The 20,034-nt window shown below is 38.2% G+C and overlaps 1 protein-coding gene across 3 annotated transcripts in view; it reads left to right on the top strand.

Annotated features, from left to right (window-relative positions):
- The window catches only part of USP6NL (USP6 N-terminal like), a 131,782-nt gene that overhangs the window by 69,627 nt on the left and 42,121 nt on the right, over nucleotides 1-20,034 (top strand). For all 3 annotated transcript variants that reach the window (XM_076351947.1, XM_076352036.1, XM_076351857.1), the window contains 2 exons: nucleotides 10,636-10,675; nucleotides 17,704-17,784. In XM_076351947.1, coding sequence (XP_076208062.1) covers nucleotides 10,636-10,675; nucleotides 17,704-17,784 — 121 coding nt within the window. The remainder of the gene's footprint in view (nucleotides 1-10,635; nucleotides 10,676-17,703; nucleotides 17,785-20,034) is intronic.

Below are 20,034 nucleotides of genomic sequence, written 5' to 3'. Positions count from 1 at the left end.
CTCCAAATGAAGTTATTGATTTTTTTTTTCCTTGTTATTATTTTGCCCCTAACTTTTTAATAGGGAGCAATATGATGAGCAGCTAGTTATCCTCTCTCTCATTCTGTTTCTTGGTAACTTATACATAGCCTTGCTGGAAAACAGTCCTTGTCTCCAAAATATTCTTCATGCACTCCTTAATACTTTCTACAATGTGCCTGTTGAACCCCATGTCCAAAAGCAATAGGTCTTACACAGCTAACCCTGCTGATTTAAGTAGGTACGCAGGTGAAGTCTCTCCAGATAAGAGATGTAAGGAGTGGTCTCTCAGTGTTCTTGGCAGCAAAAGCAGTTATGCTGAGATGCCAAAAGTTTCGGGTAGTAGAAACTAAAGAAAGAAGCATGGTGGCTGTAATTTGGTAATACTCAAAGAAGTATTAAAAAACAAAAAGGGATTTTTATGTAATGTTCGTTTCAAATTTTTAGTAGAAAAGTCTGCACATAAAAGCTTAAGGAAGGAGTGCTAAGGTTACTAGGAGAGTTGCAAAGTTACTGTTCATAGTGACACACAGCCACTAGCCTTAATTTTCTAGGCACAGTAGGTATTGCCAAACACATTAAGTGATGATATGATGTGCTAAAAGGCCAATGAAATGTTTATTCTTAACAGTTCAATTATAAATGTAAATCTTACTGCATTTTATATATTGTGGTTATTCATTAGGGACTTGCTGTCATTTTCCTCTCCTCCTCTTTTCTTCTCGGCTTTGAGAGACAGGGTCAGACCTATTTGTCAGGAGAGTGGCTTAGCTCTTCCCTCCCTTAGGAAGAAAGCGTGCTAAGTTCAACCTCTTTCAGCTGCCAAAGGCAAATCTTTATTTAAAAAAAAAAAAAAAAAAAAAATTCATATTTCAGACGTTAGAGAAGAGTTGTGGTTCTCATAATTCCCTTTTTTACTAAATACATGAATATGCCTCGTTCTGACTGTGTAGAATTTTTCATGTGGCATTATAAAGATTTACTATGAAAACTCTACTGTAGTCTTGCATTGTGTGCAATGGTCTCTGCCCTCTAATATGTGATACGCTTCCCTGGACTGATTTTGCTCTGAAATATTAGTTGCTAATCAACGTACTGAGGAACTGCTGTTAAAAAACCCCACAAATTTCAGCTCTATTTAATGTTCTTTCCTTTTGCCCTAACGTATACTAAGGATGATATTTTTATTTAAGGAGAAAAATGGAAGTTTTCTTGGGTTAGTAATTGAGTTTCAGAATGCTTTTTTTTAGGTCCATCTTCCTAGCATTAGACAAAACCATTTTTCTTGCATGCATTCACAGGGAACTACTTCTAAAAGAATGTTTTAATTGCATTTCTGTAAGACAAAGCCTGGTTTGAAAACACAGCGGTGACAGATAGATAATAAACATTAATGAAGAGGTTTTACAAATTTTACTATTTATCAGTTATGGAACTCCTGATAAGTTGAAATGAATCTCTGCTTACTATGCAATTGTGAAGTGATGGGGCTAAGTTTCAGAGACAGACCTTTCAGAGACCAAGGTAAATAGGCAATTTCATTTAAACATCACTGACAGTGGAGGAGTACATTGGACTTGCTGTAAATTTTACTTAAGTCGTTATCCATTCTGACTTTCTTTAGTTTACAGCTCTGCTTCCACGATAGACAATGAACTTTGATCTCTGCATTGGTGTCCAGTTGTGGTGGTGGTTACGTTGTGATCCTTTTCTTTGCATTGATGCATTTGAACTTACTTCTAAAAGCATGAGATGTGTATGGCAATTTGCAGTAATTGCTTCCTTAAATCCGTGTCTTATTTTGCAGTAGCATGTGGTCAGAAACGTTGCTTTAGAATGTGTTTTGGTTGCTATGAGGAACTCTTCAATGCTTTTGGTGTTCACTTTTCCTCACGCTTACTATTTAAACAAGTCTCTTTTGCCAGCCTGATGGCAAAAGTGGTCATTTATTCAAAAGCTGTTCCATGAAAACTGTCTAAACCAGTCCTAGCAGAAGGGAGAGGAACCAAACTTTCCCAGATGATCACCTGTGAGCCTCACAGTCATATAGTATCTTACAGTATTTGCACACCACTTGTGTTCTTGGTGGTAGAACTTCACCAGGAGAAGGAGGAAGTGCCTTACTTCTGGACTTGGCTAGGTCATTGTCCGAGACAGGCTTGCTTTAGAACGTCGTAAAGTGAAGGAGGCTATTTGAACCCAGAATCAACTCATTTTATGCAAGGCTTGAAGTCACCTATTTTGGACCTCTTTGAAGAGAAGCCGCCAACCACCTGTAATTCAAACAACAACTGAAGAACCTGAACAATACCTCCTGGATTGCTATTTATAGCCACAAAAGGAGAGTAGTAGGATTTCAGGTATATCTTTCTCAGTCACGTTTTCTTGTCTAGTTAATTTTGGCTTCTATTGGAAAATAAGCAGCTTTGCCCATGTGCTGTGCTCTCATGGTTGCAATCATTTTTTAATATCTGTGTCTAGAAGTTACCAATAAATTTTCCGGTGGTTTAGACTGCTAATTTCAGTTCCTTTACAAAAGCATTTAAGATGTTCTTCTCTGTAATTCAGTTTTGTTCATCTTAATGAAAGGTTTGGGGTTTTTTTATTATTTTTATTTTTTTTTTAATTTTTATTTTTCCTCTTGTGTTATCATGATGACCTAGCATATAGTAGCTTCTACTACTCTTGTCTTCACACAGGTCCTTCCCATGGAAGGAAGGAATGTTCTGTTTGTATTTGCTATCATTCAGAATGGTATGGATTTTTTTTTTCCTAAAACTGTCACAATTGTACCCATTTCTTTAGCTTATTCTTAGGACTAGAGTTGAAATTTGAATTTTAAATCCATTCTTTCAGCTGAGTTAGTCCAGGCTGTCACTTCAACAGTATCTCTGTATCTCTGCAGATACAGAAATAAATGAGGTGAATGCAATCCTGCAGATTTGATTGCAAACACAAAAGTAAGCTGCAGGATAATTCTGCCAACTAAGGACAAATAGTGTGTTTTTGTTAACAGCTGCTGCTACTTGATTTGAGTAAAAGATCACCCACTGTGTACTAGGAATTCATGAACTACTTCCTTTTATGAAAAGAGCTATTAGGTAGCAGAACTGAAAAAATGATTGAATATGGTAATACATGATTTAATTTATACAACATGCATAAAGCGATACGCATTGGTTTTGAGTTACTGCTTAAGCCCTAAAATGTAAGGATTTAACATAATTATTATTACCACATATATTTCCTACTATATTTAGCATTTATAGAAGATTAAAGTAACTGAATATAGGGAATGGCCGGAGTGTGCTTCACTGGCACTGATTATTAAGAGTGCTAAAAGAGGTCTGGGGTAACAGTTTTTAGAAGTGCAAATATGCTGCTACTCTTGACCCAAGTGAAAGACCCACCAAAATGGAAGTTTAGACTGCAGAAGATTATTTCATAAAAGAAGCAAGCGTAGGTACATAAAGCATTGAGCTTCAGCAGTGAACAAATACATAGTGCTGGAACACTACCATGTTAGTTAATTTATGTTGGAATACGCTTTGCATAGCACGTGAATTTTGATACAGATGAAGCTGCCAACATGTAAGTCCTGGATTGCTATTAGTATGTGGTGTAAGTGATCTGTACAGTAAGTAGCCTTCAAGCAGTACTTAAAAGCAATATATATCTATGCTTAAGGAAAAAATCCTAGGTGTTTTGGACATTTATATGTCAAATGTAAATCAGAAGCCAGGCAAAGAGATTAATTCTTTTTCATTTATCTTTTAACTTTTTGAGAGTTTTAAGGTAGCTTAGACTAATGTTTATCTTTTTTCATGTTTTTTTAAAAACACTTGGAATGTGATTCTGAAGACTTTTTAACCTCAGTGTTTGTTTATGTTCAATTAAAGTGACATCAGAAATCACTAGAAATGCTGCTGTACTCAATTATGCAGATTACAGATTCTTCTCAAAGGTTTTCTGATTCCAAGCTGGGAAAACTTCAAAGTTTGCATATAGAACATGTCTTTTACTAAAGACACATGAAAGCATATATTTTAGCATGTGGCAGTGAAAATACAGGTCTTTTGCTATGAATTTCTCGATCATTTTTTTATATTGGCAATAAAAACTTTACAGTGAAGTTATCTTCTCCCAAGCAGGAAAGTACTTTCCTAAAAAGTCACCACTTTGAGATTTAATTGAATTTGATAAATCTTTTGATTTTATTTTATCTTATCTTATCTTATCTCTGAGAGTGTGCATTACTTGAGACTTTCTGGACAGGAGCTACATTTTCATGGCACTGTGCTGTGCGTATTGGCAGCAGCATCCACAGAATCCACAAATAATAATTGTAACTAAACCTAGTCACAAAATCACGTGATCCAATCTTTTGCCAGCATTAAATTCTTTCTTGCAGCATATTTCCTGATAATTATATTGTGGAATATCACATTGGCTTATCCCATATGTTAATTAATTGCTTTGGCTTGCTTATGAATTTTAACAAAACTTCTGAAAGCTGTTTTTTTTTAATCTTCTGTAGTCACCACCCCCACACTGTGCAGAGGTTATTTGGTGAAAATTCAAAGTGGATGATTACAGTAGCAGAGCTCCAATTATTTTGATAGACAGACACAATCAAAATTGTGAGTTATATAAGTAAACTGTGTAATGGAAAGAAGGAAGTGATCCATAGAATTTTATCTGTGGAAAATCCATCATTTAGTTTAAAAAACAGCTTTCTTACTTTCTCCTTAGTGTTTTCAGAAATCTTTTCCATGTATTATTAGTTTTGAAAATGACTCTATTGCCTTTAATTTCCATTCAAAGATTGGAAGGTTAAAGCAGTTAATCAGAATTATTCTGAAAATGAACTCGCTTGGACTAAAGGATCTGAATTCAACACTAAGTTGTGCTTTAGATTTCTGTTATAAAGAGTAGAACAACTTAATCATAGGTCTAAAGAAAGACATGACTGAAATATTGTTTTATTTCTACTTATAATGGTTAATGAGTTTTTTTCAGTTGACTTTAGAAAACAGTTTGCTTTGTAGCCCATCTTGTGACATAATGGAGACATAAAAATAGTCATTATAAGTAATGATATTGTGTGTCCTGTGAATTACAAAATTAGTCTTATTTATCTTGTCAGCTGACTTTAGAACAAAGATCAGTATGTGTATTAGCCTTTACTGCCTCATGTCATATACCTGGAAACAGTATGTATCTATATAAAATAAGGTGTCATTCTGTCGCAAAGCACTGTTGTGACTATCCGTAATACTGTGTATTGCTTTGACAGTTCTACGTGCTGTGTATCAGACACTGAAAGGAAGGCATACCTGAGAGAACACCTAGGTGGTGTGTTTATTATTGTAGAATTGGTTTCCCAGTGTCAAGATACTAATTTTTTGTCTAGTAAAGCTATAGACTCCTACAACTCACTTCTCACAAATTACACAGCCTAAAAACGGTTCGTACTTGGGGAAGATTTACTTTTTCCTAATATATCTGAGTACTGAAATGTTGCAATTTGTTACTTAACAATCTGAGTTCTATATTGTACAGCAAAACAACTCCATTTGTACTAAAGCTTTTCTTGTTCAGATATCTCAACTGAATTCTTCCCTTCCTTCTCATATCCTACCTGTGCATGATCACTTTTCATAAATTTATTTCATGACACTTTTACTTTTGAGTTTTATGCCTTACTGATGTTTTTGTGGATGTTTCACTCACGTATTCCTTGATCATAGAAGTTTCAAAACAAAAGAATACAAATCACTGAATTTTTTTTATTTTAAAGAATTCCTTCAAAATAATTCTGCTGGGTAGTAGCAAGTATGTTTTCCTCATGGATTTAAACACTTAACGTTGCATCACAAATGAAAAACTGAACGCACAGCATCTATTTCGAAATGATTAAGTCAATGAGACCACGAGGATGTGTTCTGCAAGAAACTTTTCCCACATTGTATTTAATATGTGACACCAAATACGATTTCAAATACTTTTCAGTTAAAATGTGCATGCAATGATACAAGGTGATGCTATTGCACTTAGTACATCGAGGAGAGCATGAGGAAATAATTGAGAAATGGTTTGAGAAATTTTGCGTAGGGACTGCACCACAGGTTTTATGAGGATTCGAGTCTTTTAATAGTCATGTTATAGTGAGTTCAGTAATATAGGAATACTGAATTTAATTGATGTTTTTAAAAAAATGAAATAATGACTTGCACATATCACAATTATTCCTGCAACATGTTTCAGGATGAAAGACCCCAAAGTTCTTCACAGTGCACTGGCTAATTCTCTCTGGGGTGAAAAAGGCTACAGCAAGTAGAAAAGGTTTTTAAGTAAGCGGTGTGTTTTGAAATAGAAGTTATGAGAAATGAGAATACAGCTTACAAAGAAATTTTGAACATAACAGCTCTTTGGGCAAGTAAGCTTTGTGGTAAAGATTTTTAGTGTATTATGGTCAATTTTTGCCACTTTTTTTTTCCCCAGTGAAAAATAGAGTGTCAGGTTTTATACAACTTGGAACTGTGAAGAATTGAATTGTCAGGAATGTACCGTTCTGGGGTTATCAACGTATCAAGACTGCTGATTATTGCACTAAACATCTTCCATCCTCAGCTGAAGCTGCAAATGATAGAGGAGCCTTTATATTTCTTAGATTTTATTTAAGCCAAACTAGAAGCAGGAAAATGCTGTGATTTGAGCCAGCAGGGAACATATTTGGAATTTAAGTACAAATGTAGGAAAAGAATAAATCTGATGAGTGAGTAATATGAGAAAGTCTTTCCTTGTGTTTATATTGAACAAATATATCAAAGTGCTGTTTAAAGAAGACTGATTTAAACAGCAGCAGTGGGTAGGTGACTGTAAGCTTGTTAAGTCTGAGACTTTTCAATTTATTTAAACTACCACTGTTACTCAAGGAGGCTAATTACAACACAGGTTAATGGTCAAAACCATAGATCTGCATGTTTAATGTTCTGGTGTCAGATATTTATGCATTTAAGATTAATATTTCTTTTAAGTTCTCTTGAAAAAATCATGAAAACCTGTGTTAGCCATCATGGTGAGTTTAAAGATGTAAAATTCATTCATCGCTTATAATCTAATAAAAAAGCATTTTCAATCAAGTCCTTATTCTTCAAAATGAAATTCTGTTTCTTTGAACTTATAGGCCACTTTTCCTTTGTGTGAAATCCTCACGAAAGGTGGTAATAGTCCAGTTTGACAGATGGGAAGAAGACTTTGCGCCAGTGCTGCAGATCACCACCAGTGAGGACCACGGGTGGAGGTCCTGAATTCCAGTCAAACCTTGGAGACTAGTACTTCCTCCCAGTGAAATGTCTTTGAGGAGCCTTCTAGTATGAAACCCAGCTCACCTTGATGAGGCCCTGCTCTTTATTGGAGTCAGGATTTGGTCCCAGCATTTTGTGGCTCCCAAACCTGTAGGCAACATCTTTGGATCTTTTTCTTCATGCTGTAACACCACGGCTGCTCGGCAGTGACAGCCAGAGCCCTTGAGCTGTTGTTAGGTTACGATGTGGGCTGCCCAGCTTGCAAGTGGGAGGCTGGAGTCTGTGCCTGGGGCAAAGACACATACCAGATGTAGTGATTCTTGATTTCTGTCCGATCTAAACAGGTGGATCTACCTCGTTTGGGTCTGTCTTTATTGTGGACAATAGAATGTTAAGATTTTGTTTTTGCTAAGTGAGACCTTATTTACGTGAGTTCAGTTAAAAGCTGTCTCTGTGACTCCTCTTTTGGCTATCAAGTATTGTATGGTTCCAAGCTAATTACGTTAATCAGTCCTGTTTTTCTTTTCTGTATCCCATAAATGAATATTACTTGAGGTATTAAAGGAAAGCAGTCATCTTAGGGCAGGATGTGGCTATATTATGTTAATATTGTTTACTACTTCACATTATTACTTGGTGAAGTACACAGATAAAAAACATCAAAAATACAAGTTTAAATAGGCTGGGAATGGTGGGAGAAGATTCAACATTAAAAGAAATGATGAAGGTATAACAATATTAGATTGGCTAGGCTGTGGAAGGAAGGGGAAGATTCATCAGTATAAAGAAAAAAAAGAAGGTACAATAAAATTACATTGATTAATAGACATTAACTGACTTTGTCTGAATCCACCTAATCCTGTTTAGGGGGGGGAAAAAAATCTGTAAGGTGCTTCTGCGTAGAAAACACATACACTAAATGGAAATGTATTTATTTAAATTATCTTTAGGGGCTTGAGAGAGTTTGCCCACTATGCCTTTCCCTCAGTCCTTGCAGGATAGATTTGAATATTATGTATGTGAGTACATGGGCGTAATTAGTGCAGTCTAGTTAACTGAGAGGAAGATCTCCAGGAACTCCTGCATTCCAGTCCAGTGAGTTACTGAGCAGCCGGGGGCAATTCGCTCAGCTTCTGTGCTGTTTTCCTAGTGCTCAGCTGCCAGCAGCATCTTGGGGAATAAAAACATGGGGCTGGCTTAATGTGCTCCTGTGGAACTTCAGTGCTTAAAGTGTATGGGTATGTGGTATTAGTGCATGGCTGTGCAGCTAAAGAAATAACGAGGAATGCGGTCATAAATTTGCTGCTGGATTAATTTGGTGAGGGAGTACAGTGTCTGCTTCCCAGGACAGAAGAGCCTTCTTTCACTGCTTGGTAGATTCAGCCATGCCTTTTGTTTGCACATCGATGGTAACTTGCAAAATTAGCAAAGAGCAATTCCTTTATAAATCGCTGTGATTCATTCTTACTTTGTGATGAAATAAGATTTGGTTAATCTTTCCTGTGATTAGCTTCCATGCTAGATTAGCAAATGTGAAGATAAGCTGTCAAGCGGTACCAGTTGAGCAGAGGAGTTGCTGTGTCCGGTGTGAGTCCGTGGGGATGCGGAGCTGTCAGATCAGTGTCTTGCACGCTGCTGGAGGCACTGGGAGAAGAAGAGTCTGTTGTGTGCGCAGCCAGCTGCTGGTGTGATCTTACAGGGCCACGAAGAATGTGGCTGCTGTGTGCGCTCGCCTTGCTGTGTGAGACTGATACTTCTGATGGAGGTAGACGGTGCCTGCAACTGAGGAGGTTATTCAGAAATTCGGCATGGGGAGAGAAGAAGGGGTCGCTAAAGAATTGAAAATTTTAAGTGATGTTTGAAAGGCTTAGCAATCTTTGTACTTGAAACGATACTTTCAGATACTTGGAAATTGCTTCTAAATGAACAGATATTCTTTTTGCAATGCTGTTCAAAAGAAACACTCTTTTGGTTTTTAAATTAGTTTCTAGGCTGTTTACTGGAAACTTTGACTTGTGTCTGTGTGGTCTCTGAAAAGGTGTTGATTGGGGCAAGCTTTTCCATTAGATTAAGTAATTCAAATGTATATCTTTATTCAAATATAACTTCTGAATCTGAAACTGAGTCTTTTAAATGAAATAAATGAGATCAAATATAACTCAAGCATTTTGCATCAGACTATTCTTACACTGACTGCAGCAGCAACTACTTTTGTAGCCTTCCCCAGTGTGTTTTTCGCTCTTGCACAGATTTGATACAGGTCTAAAATACTGGGGTTTAATGTCCTCACTATAGAAAGCTATAATGATGTGGGTAGGAATTTTTTCATAATATCAAGACTCAGTAGGAAATCTTTTTTAAAAAGGATTTCACATAGTGTCTGCTTTTTAGTCCCTTTTAAACAGGGTTTTGTTGGGTGTGTTACTTACCTGATCTGTAGAGCAGAAAAAGGGAGCCTTGCTACTTACAGATGAGCTGCTATGTTTTCAGAAGCTGCAGATGATGCAGGCAAGGGAAGGCAGGCTCATTTGGCATCAAAGTGGTCCAGTTACTTTTGAGAAGAAAAACACAGGTTTCTTTCATAAGAAAAACAGAAGTTAGAGCCCTCAGAATAAAACTAAAATAATAAAAAGTCTGAAAATGTATCTGTTCAAAAGCTGTATTTCAAGCTTTCAATTAATAATCTGCCTTTTTAGAGTTAGGCTAAGAAGTGAAAGGACTGTGTTTTTTTAATATTAACTAGATACCTAGTAATAAAACTGATTTTTGTTGTTGTTTTCCTACCATCTCCTCCCTGTTAACTCAGACTGAGTTTTGTAGAGTTTTGAGAAAATGGAAGTTAACTCTCCTAAGTCAAGCAAGGTCTCAGTGCCTTTCACAGGGCACAGGAGTAAAGGAGGAAAACCTTTTATAGGCGTATTTCAGCTAACAGTAGTATAGTCTGATAAACAAAACAAAAAATTCGCTTAGGTTTCAGTTCAGTAGCACAGCACAGGGTGCTTTTACTAAAGAAAAAATAAGCTTTCTGTTAAGTCCTTGTCTTTTGAAGCTATGCAACTGCTTTGATTTAGAAGGTTTAAGATTGAAATAATTCTAGTTCTGTACTTAAAATATTGTGTTTTACTGCGTTTAAAAAAAAAATTCCAAGGGCTCCGGTGTGTTGTTGTCTTAGTTCTCTAAAGTTCAGAATTCTTGTTTACTTGTTGCTGCATATTGCTACTGTAAATGATTACTTGTAAGAACCTATGCAGAAAAGATTTTGTGCCAAGATTATCTAGAGTAATACAAACTTTGTCTTTGTTTTCAGTCCAGAGGAGCTTCCTGTCCATGATGCAGCGATAGAAAAGGTAAGTCCAGTGTCTTCTAGTTTTTTGACTAGGAAGTAGACGTTTACAGATTTACAACTTCTTTTAATATAAGTCATTGTGAAATGAGGAGGTGAAGCATTTTAGTGATTTGCATTCCCAAAGAAACATGTTCTAAGTCCCAAGGACTTGAGGCCATGTTAACTCGCCCACAGATCCCTTGGGGCCCACGCAATCTTACATTTATTAGTTGCAATGAGATGTGAGTTTTCCTCACCCATTATATGAGCTAGTAAAGGAAACAGAGCTACTTAAGGGATTGCACCCAGCTCTGCCCTGAAAGAGTGAGAGCTATTGTCTCTGTCATGAGCTGTCATCAGCTGTGCTGGGTGGATGGATTGTCCAAGTGAGGTGGTGGCTTTGATGCTGAGGTGTACGTTGCCGTCCCCTGAAGAGTAGCGTGCTTTTCTAGTTTGGTAAATGGTGACAAATATCCTGGCAGCCACTGAAACATGATGTAATGTTCAGCTGATGAGCCAGGTGTATTCTGGACATAAAGACCTGTCAGCAGCTGGTGCAGGCCCTAGTCCAAAAATCCTTCTGCTGCTGCAGGGTACTGGAGGAGAAGTTTGGGAACTGATGTTCTGGGAATGTGGAAAGCTTTTATTAAAATTGTTGGGAACTTAATTTCTACTTGTCTGGGCCTAGATACTTTTGGTATTTCCCCTTGGTCTGTCAGGCCCGTTGTTATCTCCGAGACCAGATCAGATCCTTCTTGTTTGTCCATATTGATCTTCTGTATCATCGGAAAACTCATGATACAATATTTAAAGCTGTAAGTTTAAAGTTAGCCCCCTTGGCTGCACAAATCAGTAGAGTCCATGGAAGAGGGACAGAATGATTTGTTCTAAGGCAGCTCAGCTCCCCAAGTGTTAAGAGCAGCAGTGTTTCTAAAAATGAATTATTTTGAGCTTCGGTATTGGGCTAGTAAGAACAACTTCTCATAAAAGAAGGGAACTTCTGAGTCCCTTTTGTTTTGCATTGGTTTATGTGTGTTTCTGCATATGCAGCCTGAAATAGTTGCATTTTCCTGCCATGTTCCATTACATTTAATAACATAGCGAGCATGTATATAATTTCATTTCTATCCGAAGGACACATCAGGGTGGTGAGTCTAGGAACATAAATATTAGACAGCTTGCAATTATTGTGGTATATGTGTTTTGAAGCTGTGATTCACTGTGGCTTTGTAGTTAGCCTTAAATTACTTGGGAGGAAAATAGTGTCTCAGTTCTCTGTCCCATATTGTATTCATGCTGTCTCAGATAAAATGTCAGCATAGAAACTGTATTTATTGAATTAATGTTAAATTGCATTGTTAAATCTAGTGTCTTTTTATAATCATATGGTAATGCTCCTGTATTAAACTCTTGGTTATACTCCTGATGATATCCTGACCTCTGCTGGTTTGAGGTTTATCTGTCTTCTGTCAGCAGTGTTTCAATCTTAACAATTTTCAAGATGCCATTCATCGGATAATTAATGTGTTGTGTTAATGTAGGCTAGCACTAAAAGCTTTCTGTGCAATATCTTTTAAAGTAACTTATTTGGCAGAACTATTTATGCTTTCCTTTTGCCTTACTTGTGAATTTTAAAAAATACTCCTAAGTCAAGTTTTCATTTAGTCTGCAACTTATGTAAAGGATTGTGTATCCTTGTGAATTTTGAATCTCTTTTCTTCATATACGTTATAGTGTAAAGCTTAAGCTGGGTTTTCTGTGTGTGTAATTGTGTGTATTTACGTGCATAATACTTTTAGAATAGGCATTATTACTGTGAATGCAGAGTAATTTTGATGCTTCATTACCTTGTTGGGCATTTGGTGGCTTAAATGCATCGAATCATTGTCCTACATTATGAACTAAACCTTCAGATGAATCATACAGCACATCTGAGATAAAGCTAGGGGAGGAAAAATCACCGAGAAAAGTGGACAGAGAACTGACCTCAGGAAATCTGGAGTCTGTGTCTGACTCTGTTTTTGTAGTGCTAGGAAATGTTTTGTAAGTCACTTTCAGTTTGTTTGGTTTTGTCTTTGGTTTACTTGATTATAAATTCTCCAGGGAGCTGTTCAGTGAGTTCTGGTTTTGTCTGAGGCTTCTACTAAAGCATTACTTTAAGCCTCAGCTCCAGCGCACTTGCTCTCCAGGAAGGTAGAGTGCTGCACATAAGATGGATGCCTGCCAACTTAACTTCATGCTCTTTTGCTTTCAGTAGTGTATTATTTACTGACACAAGAGTAAGAAACCTTCTCTGCTTCAGTTAGGGATTCTGTTATTCCTGATGGCAAAAATGCTTCAAAGTGTAAAATGTATTCAGAAGACAGATAAATAGTGTTGGTTTTTTGTTTTGGTTTGTTTGGTTTTTTTTGTTGACAACTACATGGAACTTGCCTGAAAGAGCAGCAGCATCCATCTACTCCGCAATGAGCTGCATCAGATCTATCCATGTTTTCAATGTTGCACCTGTTTAGACATGAAAGTTAACATAATTCAGACTGGGGAAAAAATAGCTAAAAGTTTTCAACAACTAAACACAGAAATAATTGCTATTTTCACTACAGTAGCATCACTTGAGAACTGGGATAAATTGACACAGAAGACATAAAAGCTTGAACAAACATACAATTGAAGTGAGCTTCTGGCTCAAAAGACCAAAAATCTTGAAAGCAGATCAAACGTACGAGTAAAAAGACTGTGGGAGCAGATAGGTTTTTATTTTTCTTAGCAATTATCTGAACAACCTGTTGAGGGCAGAGACCTTTCCTGACTTGATAGGAATGTTATTCCTGCGATCTAAACTATGCCTAGAGAAATGTGCTTTAGAGATGTTAAAAATGCTGATTTCTTAAAGGTGTTGCAAGTGTAGAGGAAAATCAGAAGCAGTGTTGTGAAACCTATGAAACTTGGGAAGCAGTAGTTTTTCTACAGTTCCCCTCTGACCTAACTCCTAAGAAAGTGTTTTAAATAATTAAAAATAATAATAATAAAAAAAAGCAAGTGGTTGAGGTATTACAAAGTACAGCATGGAACCTGAACAAGAATGTGGGCAGTTGCTTGCAACATGAATAGTTGAATAAGTTAATGTTGAGATAGTAGAGACACTTCTTTCCCCATAACTTTTATACTGATGTCAGGCTTATGTCAGTTGGTTTAAAATAAAAATAACTTAAAAAAACAAAAGCAACTTATTTCCAGGACGCTTCATGGACTGAATCGTGGTTGGGGTGGACCTAAACAGACATCAAGCCGTACTTCTGCAAGTGTAAGGCTTTGGGGTCCTGGATTAAAGAAGTGGTCTACCTGGACTTCAGCAAGGCCTTTGACACTGTCTCCCACAGCATTCTCCTAGAGAAGCTGGCGGCTCACGGCTTAGACAGGTGGACTCTGCGCTGGGTCAAAAACTGGCTGGACGGCCGGGCCCAGAGAGTTGTGGTGAATGGAGTTACATCCAGTTGGCGGCCGGTCACGAGCGGTGTTCCCCAGGGCTCAGTACTGGGGCCGGTCTTGTTTAATATCTTTATCGATGATCTGGATGAGGGGATCGAGTGCACCCTCAGTAAGTTTGCAGATGACACCAAGCTGGGCGGGAGTGTTGATCTGCTCGAGGGTAGGAAGGCTCTGCAGAGGGACCTGGACAGGCTGGATCGATGGGCCCAGGCCAACTGTATGAGGTTCAACAAGGACAAGTGCCGGGTCCTGCGCTTTGGCCACAACAACCCCATGCAGTGCTACAGGCTTGGGGAAGAGTGGCTGGAAAGCTGCCTGGTGGAAAAGGACCTGGGGGTGTTGGTCGACAGCCGGCTGAACATGAGCCGGCAGTGTGCCCAGGCGGCCAAGAAGGCCAATGGCATCCTGGCCTGTATCAGAAATAGTGTGGCCAGCAGGAGTAGGGAAGTGATCGTGCCCCTCTACTCGGCCCTGGTGAGGCCGCACCTCGAATACTGTGTTCAGTTTTGGGCCCCTCACTACAAGAAGGACGTTGAGGTGCTGGAGCGTGTCCAGAGAAGGGCAACGAGGCTGGTGAAGGGTCTGGAGAACAAGTCTGATGAGGAGCGGCTGAGGGAACTGGGGCTGTTTAGCCTGGAGAAAAGGAGGCTGAGGGGAGACCTCATTGCTCTCTACAACTACCTGAAAGGAGGTTGTAGTGAGGTGGGTGTTGGTCTTTTCTCCGAAGTAACAAGTGATAGGACGAGAGGAAATGGCCTCAAGTTGTGCCAGGGGAGGTTTAGATTGGATGTAAGGAAAAATGTCTTTACTGAAAGAGTGGTGAAACATTGGAACAGGCTGCCCAGGGAAGTGGTGGAGTCCCCATCCCTGGAGGTATTTAAAAGACGTGTAGATGAGGCGCTTAGGGACATGGTTTAGTGGGCATGGTGGTGTTGGGTTGACGGTTGGACTCGATGATCTTAGAGGTCTTTTCCAACCTCAATGATTCTATGATTCTATGATTCTATAAGTCTTTTGCACACTTTGTTGCATTGATAGCCAAGAAAGAATGCACAAATTCTGATGAGTAAAAGCTAGTAGTAAAATGAGAACTCTATTGAGACAATAAGTAATAATTTTCTTTTATATTTTCCCCCAACATTTCAGATGCAGTTAATGAAAGTATTAATAAGTTTTCAGTATCCTGCAAAGCTTTGAAATTAAACTCTTACATTGTTACAGGATTGCATCACTAACCATATGAAACAGAATATCCTTCCTGTCTTTATTAAGCCCTGGATTTGAAGTTGGAGGTAGACAGGCTGTCCTTTACAAAAAAACTAAATCTTTGTTTATATTCATCTTTGAAAAGCAAGCAATAGCCACACACATACGTTTTTCTGCTGTAGCTTTTCCAGTGTTGATCCTCAGCTCCAAAGCATTATGAAAGAGTTGGAATAATGTCATTAAAAAGATACGCTACAAAGCTAACTATTAACTGTAATCAGAGACACCTTGCCTACTTTACAGCATGTAAAACTGGGCTGTAAAAATATGGACTAAAACGCTTCTCATCATTGGAGCCAACAAAATACAAATTTTTTTTGGCTGTGAAGAGCCAAAGTGCCTTGAAATTCCAGGGACTGAAATAGCTAATTCCAAGTGCTTGTTTGGTTCCCAAATCCAAGAAGTTGATGGCAACTGTAGCAAGGTTTTCATAAGCAGAATGGCAATCTTTAAGGTAGTAGGGTTGTCCGATGCTTTTAAAGCCGTATATAATACAATGCGTGGAATTCACATATTTATTATGTTACATGTTATGCTACTTGATATAACTATTTATTTTGAGAAGATAGGGTTTGTTTTGTTTTGAATTCTCATTTTATCACCTTCTTACTGAAATATTCTTGCCAGTAATATAATTTAAGCAAGCAGATCTTATCTTCAGAAGAAATCCTTGATGTTAAGACATAGGGCCATTTAGGTAAAAATGTACCGAGCCTAGGGTGCGAATTATAGCAAGGCTTTCAATATCTAGAATTAGAACGTATTCCCACTTCTGCTACTGCACTGTCTCTCTTGCATGCACTTGGTTTTGTTCATGTACTTTGTGCCTTTTTAACTTTCATAGAATCATAGAATGGTTTGGTTTGGAAGGACCTTAAAGATCATCTAGTTCCAACCCCCCTGCCATGGGCAGGGACACCTTCCACTAGACCACATTGCTCAGAGCCCCATCCAACCTGGCTTTGAACACTTCTCTGGGCAACCTGTGCCAGTGCCTCACCACCCTCACAGTAAAGAATTTCTTTCTAATATCTAATCTAAATCTACCTTCATTCAGTTTAAAGCCATTACCCCTTGTCCTATCACTACATGCCCTTGTAAAAAGTCCCTCTCCAGCTTTCTTGTAGGCTCCCTTTAAGTACTGATAGGCTGCAATAAGGTCTCCCCAGAGCCTTCTCTTCTCCAGGCTGAACAACCCCAACTCTCTCAGCCTGTCTTCATAGCTCCAGCCTTCTGATCATCTTTGTGGCCCTCCTCTGGACTCGTTCCAACAGGTCCATGTCCTCCTTATGTTGGGGACCCCAGAGCTGGACGCAGTATTCCAGGTGGGGTCTCACGAGAGCAGAGTAGAAGGGGCAGAATCACCTCCCTCAACCTGCTGGCCACGCTTCTTTTGATGCAGCCCAGGATAAGGTTGGCTTTCTGGGCTGCAAGCGCACATTGCTGGGTCATGTTGAGGAGCTCATCAACTAACACCTCCAAGTCTTTCTCCTCAGGGTTGCTCTCAATCCATTCTCCGCCCAGCCTGTATTTGTGCTTGGGATGGCCCCGACCCATGTGCAGGACCTTGCACTTGGCCTTGTTGAACTTCATAAGGTTCACACGGGCCCACGTCTCAAGCCTGTCAAGGTCCCTCTGGATGGCATCCCTTCCCTCCAGCATGTCAACCGCACCACACAGCTTGGTGTCGTCGGCAAACTTGCTGAGGGTGCACTCGATCCCACTGTCCATGTCACCGACAAAGATGTTAAACAGAGCCGGTCCCAATACTGACCCCTGAGGAATGCCACTCGTCACTGGTCTCCACTTGGACATCGAGCTGTTGACTGCATCCCTTTTAAGAAGGGATGGTTTGTGTGATCACTGGAAAACAGTAACTAATTGTGATTAGGGCAAGTCTGGGTAAAGAAGATCATCATTTCAGATAACTTTTTAAAAGCTTGCAGCAGAAATTATTTGCCTGAAAATTTACTGAGTATTAAAAAAAAAATTGAAGTTTTCTCTACTTGCCAAAAATGTGTAGAGAAGAAACTTTTATAAATCTTGTACTTAAATTCCTCTTACAAAATACAGTTCTTTACATAGTGCTGAAAATAAGGGTTCCTGCTCGTTTTTTCGTTGGCTGTTTTTTTGGATGTTTTAAATAAACTGATGTTACTCTCTGTTGCTGTTCTTAGGTGACTGGATAAAAAGTTGATGATGCTGTGTTAAACTTTTTCTCAGTATTTTTATAAATATATAAATAATTTAAAATGTATTAATCTTGAAAAAATTAAAATTCTAATTTATTTTCAGCAAAAGCACCTTGAAATTGAAAGAACTACAAAATGGCTTAAGATGCTGAAAAGCTGGGAAAAATACAAGAATAGTGAAAAGGTAAAGTTATGCATGCTTTTTTCATTAGCTATCACTTCTGCATGAATGTATAACCTTAAATTAGATTGTCTGTGTTTGAGATCTGGAAAAAAAAATCACACTGAAAGAAAAAGGCTTTTTATTCTTCCAAAATGCAGTAATACATAATAAGCCAATAATAATAACAATCCAACAAAACTGGTGGTCAAATGCAAAGAATTTCTAAGGGCAATATCGTGTAGGCTCTCTAACATATTCATAGTAATAATTGTGTGCTGTACTGCATTGCGCTTGCACTGTGGGATTGGAACTAGGATCACACAGCATACTGTGTTCACATCTGCAAAATAGTCTGTGGAGCAGATGAAGCATCAGACCTGCTGGTCTTGTCTTGTAGAGCTAGAAGTTGTATTTGATTTACGCTTTGAGAATGTGAGGGAGGAAAAAAAGAAAAATCATTATAAACTTGAAAAGAGGGGACACCTTTGAATGCGTATAGCTGAATTCTTCAGGAATCACAAATCCCCTTTCAAGGGTTATGATTTTTAACTTTTTTTTGTTCCTTTGTATGCTGCATATTGTACTGATTAATATTTAAATTTAAAGTTACTCTTTTGAGTTACTGGTGGCGTCTTATTAAGATCTATGAGGTTTTTTTAATTATTAATCTTCTATGGTTTCCATTTGTTTTCCCTCTTTTTTTCTTTTCTGTTTTGCAGCACAGGTTTACTGAAGGGCCTAGGATAGCTTACAGTCATGGATCAGTGAAAACCGCCTTGAATAACCCTCCAAGGAAACTGATTAGTCATAACATGGGGCATATAGTTTGATGTTTAAATTATCACACTTGCCAGCACAGATATCTTAGGGTATCCCAAGATACCTGGTTGCTTTGTTAAAAGGAGAGTTGCACTGAGTAAGTCAGAAGGTAAAAAGTATAGGAAGCCATTCACTGCCCTGTCCCCCTTGGGATAAGTCTGTTTGTGAATAATATGCAACGCAGCATTCATAATCTTCAAGAGAAGTGAATTTTTTTGATGGTATGAATGGGATCTACTTTTGAATAGAATACTTTATACCTTGATAGGCTTTTTCTTTATTTTGGAATCAATATGGAAGAACTGAAATATGCTGGCAGCTACTTAACAGTGCCCAGCAGTGCTACAACATTTCTTGACTAAAAAAAAAAAACCAAGAGAGTAGAATTATTTTCTATGTGAAGCTGCAGGTGAATTTTAAGGAAGCAGATTGCCCATTAATAAACTTTAAATTGCTTTTGGGATTTTTAGTTACAGAATTATTTTTATCCGACTCAGCCAACAAATAATGGTCTGGGGGTAATGATGGAAAGTGGGTTATGTTAGGTATGCCATTAATTGCTAAGTGCTTTTACTTGCTTTAAAAGCTAGGTAGGGATTTTCACGTGAATAGTTTATTTGCTGGAATTTTAGTCTTGGTCATCTTAAAATTATGGAAGAATTTCAACTGGGAAAAAAACTTGCTGGAGAGACTATATTCCCAACACTGTGTTCTGGGGAGGTTTTCATAACTGTTCTTGTGGTCGTTTGGTGGATAATGCACAGAACATGAGGTTCCAAAATTCAAATTCCCTCTTCTCCTCAGTAGGGATTAAAACTTGCATTTTCTATTGGGGATTCTGTTGGTGTTTTCTGATGCTGCTGATGCACCTGTATTTTGCTGAGGACTAGGGGACAACTGTTATACATACCAGGTTACTGCCTGGATGACTGGCCTGCAGGGTTAGCTGACTCCCTTACTAGCCTTTTATTTTAGTAAATTATTCTGTGCAAAGTGGAAAACTTGTTAGCCTGATGAGCAGGGAAGTGAGATACTACAATTCAGGTAGAGGGAGAGATTTACTCAACATGTCCCCAACTCATCATGTCTGCTTACTACCTTTGGTTTTGAGACTAGTAGCTACGTCTTGCACTTTGCTTTTGTTAAAAACACTAAAGCCAGCGGTTGATGTTTTTTAGGGTATAACTAAGAAGCTAGGGGATTTATTTTCTTAAAATATGAAGTGAATGCATGAAAAAGTAATGATTTGTTTCCCAAATTTTTCTTATAATCCTACTTTCTGTCCTGTCATCTCCTCTGGAAGGAGAAGCTAGAGGTCATAACACTTGTGGCTTTGTTTCTTTACTGTGGAGACTGGGTGATTTGAAGATCAAGTATGTTCCCAAGTCAAAGGGATGATAAAAAAAAACCTGTGTAACAGCTACTTTGTTTGCAAAGAGAATGTTAAATGTG

The sequence above is a fragment of the Aptenodytes patagonicus genome, chromosome 1, assembly GCF_965638725.1.
Source record: "Aptenodytes patagonicus chromosome 1, bAptPat1.pri.cur, whole genome shotgun sequence".
Lineage (NCBI taxonomy): Eukaryota > Metazoa > Chordata > Aves > Sphenisciformes > Spheniscidae > Aptenodytes > Aptenodytes patagonicus.
The sequence above is the reverse complement of the archived record's forward strand: the minus strand, read 5'-3'. Positions and strand labels throughout refer to the sequence as shown.